This window comes from Hevea brasiliensis, chromosome 15 (genome assembly GCF_030052815.1).
Source record: "Hevea brasiliensis isolate MT/VB/25A 57/8 chromosome 15, ASM3005281v1, whole genome shotgun sequence".
Classification (NCBI taxonomy): Eukaryota; Viridiplantae; Streptophyta; class Magnoliopsida; order Malpighiales; family Euphorbiaceae; genus Hevea; species Hevea brasiliensis.
The window spans coordinates 1,773,952-1,783,048 of NC_079507.1; the positions used below are offsets into that span (position 1 = coordinate 1,773,952).

The following is a 9,097-nucleotide window of genomic DNA, read 5'->3' on the forward strand; positions in this document are numbered from 1 at the left end:
AATAAGGTAATAAAAGCAAATCACGCATGCGAATATCCATTCTCATTTCTGCTCTTTATCATCCAGTGGAGCCAATAACACAATGTTGAAAATTTTAATACAAATTTAAATTGCATTTAACATAATTAATTAAAAATTTTGGTATTAATAAAATTTTAGTATGATTTTAAAAATATAAAATAAAAAAAATATTAAATTATATTATCAAAATAAAATAAAAAATAATTCAAGCAAATTTAGAGACAAAATGATTATATATATATATATATATATATATATATATAAAATTTATTCTATAGATTATATATAAGATATAATTAATATGAATAAAAATAATATTTATTACATATTTCAAAAGTTTTCGAATTGTGGTATTGCTAATATGTACAAATATAAATAAAATATGTGTTAATATAATAATAAATAAATATTTCATAAAAAAAAAATCCAACACAAATATTTCACCAAAAATAAAATATGAGTACTTTGTAATTTTTAATGCTTGAATGTACATGTATCACATGTGGATTTTTAAATTTTAATTTTATTTTTTATAAAAAAATGTGTTAATAATTAACATTAATGTAAAAAATTATAAATGTATAATTAATAGTTAATAATATTAAAAAGATGAGCCATTTAATATATATATATATATACACGGATAATTTAAATGTAATAATCTATAACCATAAAATTTTGTTATTTGTAAATTAAATAGTTTTAAATGAGGCTAAAACCAATAAGTATTTATATCAGTTAAATAATACAAAAAATTAAAATAATAATAATTTTATTTAAAAATATCAATTAATTTAAAAGATAGGGATAATTTAATTGCAACCATACGTTACCATAAAATTATGTTAATTGTAAATCAATTATCTTTATATAAAACTAATAAATCTTATCATTGAATATGCATTTATATTAATTACATAATAGAGACAAGCAAAGATATCAATTTATTTAGATAGGTATAATCTAAATGCAACTATCTGTAACCAAAAAATTATGTCATTTGTAAATCAAATGGCATTAGATAATGATAACAAACCTTATATAAAGAAATATAGCAATCATATCCTCATATAGAATCACCTGCAATAAGTTTCATGTGATTCGTACACCACCCCGTAGTTAAGAAATGCCTTTTTGATATCCCTTTACGGATACGTCTAAAACTCCAATGAATCTCTATAAACATTCATAACAAGAATGATCTATATTATACCGCTTAAATATTTATAAAGAATGATCTTTATATTGTAATATATCATACTGTCAATTTATAATAAAATAATATTTTGAGAAAAATAATAATCATTTACAGAATAAAATTTAATATAACTTAGATATATAAATATTTAAAATTTTAGTCATATTTAAATTGCATTTACTTAACAAGATAGTATGATTTTGAAATTATAAAATATAACAATATTAAACTATATTATTAAAATAAAATAATAAATAATTTGCACAGGTAAAATGACTAGTTATATATAAAAAATTGATAAATTATTACCTTGTTTAAACTAAGCCTTGTCATACATAGACATCAATTTACATTTTACTGGGACAAAAAATAAATGTCAGATGCTACCACATTGTGACCAGACTTTTGCATAACTGTCAAAGAAAAAACCTAGATAATATCTCCATCCAGCAGGTAATGGCTTCCCAGAATTGACTGTTTTGTCAACCCACTTCCCAGAGAACCAGGCTTCAATTGTTGAGACATGAAACACTAGCATTGGAGGTTATGTCATGTGCTGCTATTATAACAACAATTAAAACCTTTTCCAGGATTCTCCATTGTTTGTGAAGATATAGAATCAAGTGCAAGAAACTGCACTTCCATACCTCATGAACCAAGTTCAACTGTAAGAGATTGAAGATGCCACTCTAGCATGGTTTGGAATCATTTCCAATGAAATTTCAAACAAGCGAAGGCTTGCTCCAGCCTTTCTCCATCAATATGAGGTCAAGACGCACCATCAATTTCTCCACAGCATCTTCCTCCAGGTTGTCAAATTTGTTGGATGGTTGCTTTTGCAAGGAAAAACTCTGCAAAAATCCATTAACAATTTTTTTTCTCAGTCAGTTCATTAAATTTATTAGATATTCGATTTAAAAGTTCTACAGTATCGAGCCGTATGGAACATTACCTTTGTGTCTTGATACATCTTGAGACATTGCTGTGACTGCTCATAAAATCCACAATGGTATAGAAGAATGCCATAATCTCTCAATTCCTTTGGATCAGACTCCAGGAGTATCAGACGTTCACACGCTGCAATGATGGAAACAAATTGCTGATGGTAAAAGTATAGAAGAATAAGAAGACTCCTATACTTGATTATAGTTCAAGCAGATTGTGGTCAAATTACAGTCCAGTTGGTAGTTGCATCTCTCTTCTAAAAGAGTTATTGGCAATCAAAATCCCCCTTCCCCAGCTTCTGAAACAATAAGTCTAGGAATTTGATGAAACCAGAGGGCCACGTGGGGACCAAAAAAAAAAAAAGGACCTAGCATTAAAGATTTGCAGTTTGGTCATTTGCTCCTTCACAATTAGCAAACTGAGGTACCATCTTAATCATCCAAAACAAGAAAACTATCAAAAGTAACAATGTCAATGGTCTTTTTACTCTTTCTATCACCAGATAATAAAAGCTATCTGAATGGAGTAATAATACAAAATGTCACCATAAGAAAAATAGTAGAAAAGCCAAAGTTTTGCCTCAATTCTGGCCCCTAAAAATCAAAGAACTGAAGGTTTGGTTCCGGCTCCACTTCTTAGGTAGAACCAAACTCAGAACTGGAACCGGAACTGAACACCCATTGCAAGGACAGAGGCAAAGTCAAATATTCTCTCATTTCATTAACCATTGGCATATTTCTATTTGTAAAACCACAACCAGCTAATGCAGTCACACAAAATCTCAAATTTTTCAATCACCATGAGTCCAGCATAAAATAAAACAAAATGCGACAACACATTTGGTTTCGCAAGCTAACATCAGTATCATTAGTGTAGCCCATCTAAAATGCTATGCTGTTCAATGCCTCATGGGGCCACCAATAGTAAAAAGAAAGAAAATTTATACCAGATAATGCAAGCATCATATCCCCAAAACTTTTTCTGGTCTGAACACCATGGAGTAGCCTATGTTGAGCACTCTCTGCAGGGGCAAGCTGACAATCACTATAACAGGAACAATGGTTGGAATGAATGTGTAAACTTCGTCAGAAACCAAGCCAAAAGTCTTCAATTTCAAGTAGCTTAACAAGAAGCCTTTTTATTCAAATGAAGAATGAAATGCTTAACAAATTGCTGTGCAAGATATTGTAAGTACCTGTCTTCAAGATTTTTTGATTTATCAATACAATTTGCAGCATGCGCTGCCCTTAAGAATAAACTTTTTGTGTTGTCATATTGAAATGGCCAGAAAGCCTCCTTCAAATTTCTCAAAGTCTGCAAATAAAGTCTACTATAATAATTATAATAATAAAGGCCAAAATCACAACATGGTTGACATAACGCACAAGTATGCACATAGTATAAAATGGGAACCCAAATAGAAATTAACCATATCTCAAAGTTGATACTTTTCTGTGAATAAAGAAACCACGGAAAACAAATTGTTAGGAGCGACATTTTAGTAATAGGGTGAGAGTTTGGATTTTTTAGCTATCAACCGCATGAGAACAGGTTCACATATTGGTAAGATTTTAATTAACCTTTTAAGACAAACTGTTTAAATAAAATTATCACTCACTACATAATTTTGGACTTATTTAATCACGAATGCCAGAACTTAATGCATTATGATACAATGAGCATATTCAATAGCAGAAGGCCAATCAAATAAATTTTGGACTCTCATTGAACAAGTTTATATGTTTGAGATATGGAAGTACCTCCTCTAACAGAGTTTGTGTCGTCGTTATGAAAGGCTGCTCAGATTCCTTGCTCTTCCGCGTATCATAGCCTCTAGGAAGACCATGAAGATCATAAGGGAAGAATATCTCACAATCAAAATCCACTAGACCCCATAAGCGAAGCATTTTCAGGATTTCTGAGTAAATGAGTGAAAGCATAACAGCTGATCCAGATCTATGTGTCAAAACCTGCCCAATACATAAAGATAAAAATAAGTATATAAAAAAAAAAAAAAAGAGTTCCCAAGATAACATTGTGTATTTCCTTGGTAACAGTGAGAGATAAATTACATACTGAGGGGAGATAGAGACCCTGTGCCTCCAATTGGTCCTTAGCATCGGTTCTCCGGAAACCCTGATGACAAAAGAATTATCTCATCTAAATGACAGTCCTATTGCTCTAAGGCTAAGTAAAGACAAGGAGGGTAAGTAAGAAGTGAATTAATAAAGGGTAAAGGTAAGGCGACCCTTTCTTACCCTCTTAAAATTTAATTTTTCTTACACTAATTTTTTTATGTAAAAAAAGAAGACGAGAGGTATAACTATTTTATTTTTTACCTCCTTAAATTTATAATTACTTCACATCTTCTCAAATATAAAAAATATAAAGTAAATTATAATTTAATTTTTGATGTTTGATAAAACCTATAATCTAATTTTTTTACTTTTAAAACCAAGCAATTTAGTCCAGGAGATTTGACAAAACCTACAACTTAATCCATACCATTGAAATTTTAGTTAAGTTACCGTTAATCAAATTGCCCTTAACTCTATTTTCAATCTAAAAATAATTTAATCCTTGAGATTTTAGCTCCAAAGATTTGGTTAAACATACAAATTAGTCCCTGTAGTTTTAAAACCAAGTAATTTAGTCCTTGATATTTTGATAAATCTACAAATTAGTCTCTACTGTTAGAATTACTGTTAATTCCTCATTAAATTTAGCCAAAATGCCAAAATGCTTTTAATTTTATTTTCAATCTGAAAACAATTTATCCCTTAAATTTTATTTTAATAACAATTTATGTCCATATTAATTTTTTTTTCTTTTTTTTTATATATAACAATACAATACGATATAAAATATGAAAATATTAAATATATATATATATATATATATATATATATAATTATTTATAAATTATTAAAATAATAATGACATATATACAATTTTATAAAATTACGAAGGCTTATTATAAATATTTATAATATTTAAGGATTAATTTGTAAAATATATGGATAATTATGTACTTAACTAAAATTTTTAAGAACTTTAAAATAATTAATCCATATTTTAATAATTTAAATTTTTTAATTTATGGGACCCACATTTTAAAAATATAGGGATTATATTATTAATAAAAAAAAACCTCAAGGGCTAAATTACTAAGAAAACAAAAAAACTAAGGACTAAATTGCAGTTTTCCCTATATATATATATAATTTTTTTTATTATAATCATCTTTATCTTTTCCCCCTTTCCCCTTTCGTTAATAACTCTTCTCTCATCCCATCTAAACAGAGCCTAAATTAGACAATAATATATGAATTGAAACTCAATAAATAATAATTATAATAACTCAAAGACATAAGAGTGATATAAAGAACTAGAAGTATGCAGCTCAAATAAAAAATAAAATAAAAAAACAAACTAAACAAATGAGTTTTCCCAATCCATATATATATATATATATATATATATATATATATATATATATATATATATATATATATATATATATATATATATATATATATATATAGCATGTTTTTCTATAGTGACGCCACATGACACTCTTTACAAAGAGATTGCCACATAGGATTAAAAATATATGCTAAGTGAGTATTAAAATTCTTTTCTCTTTCTCTTTTATTTTAAATAGATTGTCACGTATGGGTATTTAATAATTACTTTCTTAATATTATAATAAGTATTTATTATTATTTTATAAGTTACGATATATTAACATATATTTATTCCATATACCATATATAATTTTATATATCACATACATATAATTTTGTATTTTTTATTTCTTTTGCATTGCTTTATGCTTTTCAAATTATTAATATTATTTTTTAGAATATTACTAAAATTACTAAATGGAGATAATATTTAAATATATTATATTTCTTTAATATATTTAGAAGATTCATTTAAAAGTGATGAAAATGATCGGATAATTTAACCAATATAAAATTATTTCATATTTTTTATTAATATTTCTATTCCATTGCTATAATTTTATAATGAAATTTTCATTAAAAACAAATTGAGAGATAAAAAATTTAGTTTACATAAAAACTAACAAAAATAAAATATTTAGCAATTAACAATAAATTTAAAATATTATTTTATTTATATATTAAATTAAAAAATATATAACTTAAAGTAGGAGTGACCACGGTTCAGGAACCATCGGTTACGATTCCTGAACCGCCGGTTTAGGTTCAATAAAATCATGAACCTGAACCAAACCGCCAGAGGACGATTTGGAAGACGGTTCCTGAACCGCCGGTTTCGGTTTGAGCCCCGGTTTAAAACGGTTTGAAGGGCAGTTCGAAAAAAAATAGTTCAAAACAGTTTGGAGGACGGTTTGGAAGCAATTTAGGGATGGTTTAAGGGTAGCTTAGATAAAAAAAATTAGAGAAAAATTTTATTGATTCAAAATTTAAGTTATATTTGTAAAAATATTTTAATTTTTCTAAGAAATCTTTCAATCAAAATAAAATAAGAAAAAAAAAGAAAGAAAATAATTTATCTTTAAGAAAAATTTAATAAATAAAGAGTTGACCCTAATTAAAAAATCAGAGGTGAAATTAATTTTTTTTAAAGAAATTAACAAAAATTGTATAAACTTAATTTTGTCTATATATCCCTTTAGGATTTAGAAGAATAAAAATTTCTAGTTCTATTACTTGCCTTTTTTAAAAAATTATATAATAATTGATAATTAAAAATTATAAAAGAAAAAAAAATTAAAATAGAGGATATTGAAAATTTTATTGAGGATTTAAAGTAATAATAAAGTAATTGAGATAATATTAAAAATTTCAGTAAGTATAAAAAATAATAAAGCAGGAAAATTGAGAGAATATTGAAAATTAAAACGAGGAAAGAAAATAATTATTTAGAAAATTTGAGAAAAATTAAAAAAATATTAAGAATTAAAGAAAATATAGAGAATAATTGTGTAAAAAATTAATAATATATATAAATGAATTAAGAGTGATATAACATATTTATTTAATTATTTTATATTTAAATCGATGGTTTAATCTGATTTGAAATTTTAAAAAAATTATGAACCTGAAGTAAACTGCAGATTTAAAATAGATTCTAATTTTAACTGATTTTAATTCGATTTTCACATAATCGATTCTGATTTAATTTCGATTCAAAATCAGATCGTGACCGCCCTAACTTAAAGTTATATATATATATATATATATATATATATATATATATATATATATATACACACACACAGGGAAGGATATTTCTTATTTCTTAATAGCGTACCTTGTTGACATACAAATATGAGTCTAAACTATGAAGAAAAATTTCAGGGGAAGAACTGAATGATGAGTTATAGCTTGAGCAGTAGCCCATGGAAAGATCATCCAACAATTGAATGAAATCATCTACAGGAAGTGGGACCGAAGAGTGAGATACAAGAGAATCATCCTCGGCTGCAATATAAAGCGCTGTTTTCCCCAAATCCACACATCTATTGATGCTAATGCTAGTTTCCCTCTCGATATCCGATAAATTCTGAATCTGTGTCAAGAATTCCGTCCTCGACTCCTACATGCACCATCATTATCATCAAACCATCAAATTCCTCAAATTAAACACATAATATACAGAGAACTGAGAAAGAAAAGGTAAGTACTCTAGCGTAGCTGGTGTCGAAGCCTAAGGAATCCAAGGCATCGTGTAAAACAAATTTGAGATTAGAAGTCGGTGGCGATGCTCCACGGCAGAGCAGACGGCGGCGTGGAGAAGAAGAAGGAGAAGGTGATTGGACTAGCGAGGCTGTCGGAATTGGAGGAGGAGGAGAAGAAGCAGAAGTAATCATTTTGTGTGCCTGATGGAAGTGACTGTGGGCAAGAAGGAATGAATTTATAGAAAGAAAATAATAACGCTACAATGGTTAACGATATTTTGGGGAAAGGATATTATTATTTAGTGTCTATTTTAATAAAATTAATTATTTAATTTTTTTATTTATAAAAATAAATTAAAATGTTTTAATACTTTTAATATTTTAAGGATTATAAATTTTATTTTATCCTCATAATTTAAAAATAAAATTATATAATTCTTCTATTTTTAAAATTTAGAACTATTTAATTTTATATTGTTAATTTTTTATTTTTTTAAATATAATAATTAATAAAACAAATTAATTTAAATTAAATAAAATAAAATAAAATAAATTAATATATTTTTTAATTTAAAAAACTAAGAAATTTAATTTCATTAAAATAAAAAAAATTAAATAATAATTTTTCTTTCAAATAATAAAAAATTTTATTTATTATTTTAATTTTATCATAATTTTTAAAAATTAATTATTTAACTATTTAATCATCAAAATTAATATGAATAATTGATTGTGTTAAAAATATTATTTTTTATTTATAAATTTACATATATAATAAAATAATTTTTTTGAAAATTAATATTTTAATTATAATTATGTGAGATTATCATTTTGAATTATTTTTTATTTAATTTATTATTACATAAAAGTTATTAAAAATTAATTTTAATAATTGAATAAATTTATAATTAATATTTAATTGAAATAAATTATTAAATTTAAAAATACTAAATATCATCAAAAATTTAAAAATATGATAAATAATATTAAATTTATTTTAAATTATGAGGGCCTCAATAAGAGTTAATAGCATAAAAAAAAAATGTGATTTTTTTTTTTTTTTTGGCAAATGCACAGCTAAATATCTGAAGACTGGAGAAGAAAACAAACAAGCTTGCTAGCGATGGGAAAAAATCATGGACAGGATAGCACGTGTTTGTCTGTAGGCGCTTCCACTTGTTGACTTAAAGGATCATGTCTATTCTTCGTATTCGTGTATTTATAATACACCACTAATTCATAAATATTTTATTTTATTCACT

General features: G+C 25.7%; 1 protein-coding gene across 1 annotated transcript; it reads right to left on the bottom strand.

Annotated features, from left to right (window-relative positions):
• Window positions 1–1,477: 1,477 nt before the first annotated feature.
• LOC110673744 (uncharacterized) lies at window positions 1,478–8,075 on the bottom strand. The gene is made up of 8 exons (XM_021836929.2): window positions 7,842–8,075; window positions 7,469–7,753; window positions 4,241–4,300; window positions 3,925–4,134; window positions 3,360–3,478; window positions 3,111–3,208; window positions 2,172–2,296; window positions 1,478–2,070 (listed from the first exon to the last, which is right to left on the bottom strand). The coding sequence occupies exons 1-8, from the start codon at window positions 8,025–8,027 to the stop codon at window positions 1,942–1,944; spliced, it is 1,212 nt and encodes a 403-aa protein (XP_021692621.2). The 5' UTR covers window positions 8,028–8,075; the 3' UTR covers window positions 1,478–1,941.
• Between the last annotated feature and the right edge of the window lie 1,022 nt (window positions 8,076–9,097).

Coding starts and splice junctions, on each gene's coding strand:
- LOC110673744 (XM_021836929.2), bottom strand. CDS start 8,027: ATGATTACTTCTGCTTCTTCTCCTCCTCCTCCAATTCCGACAGCCTCG. Junction 4,301..7,468: donor CATATTTGTATGTCAACAAG/GTACGCTATTAA, acceptor TTTTGTCATCAG/GGTTTCCGGAGAACCGATGC. Junction 3,209..3,359: donor TCAAAAAATCTTGAAGACAG/GTACTTACAATA, acceptor TTCCTGTTATAG/TGATTGTCAGCTTGCCCCTG.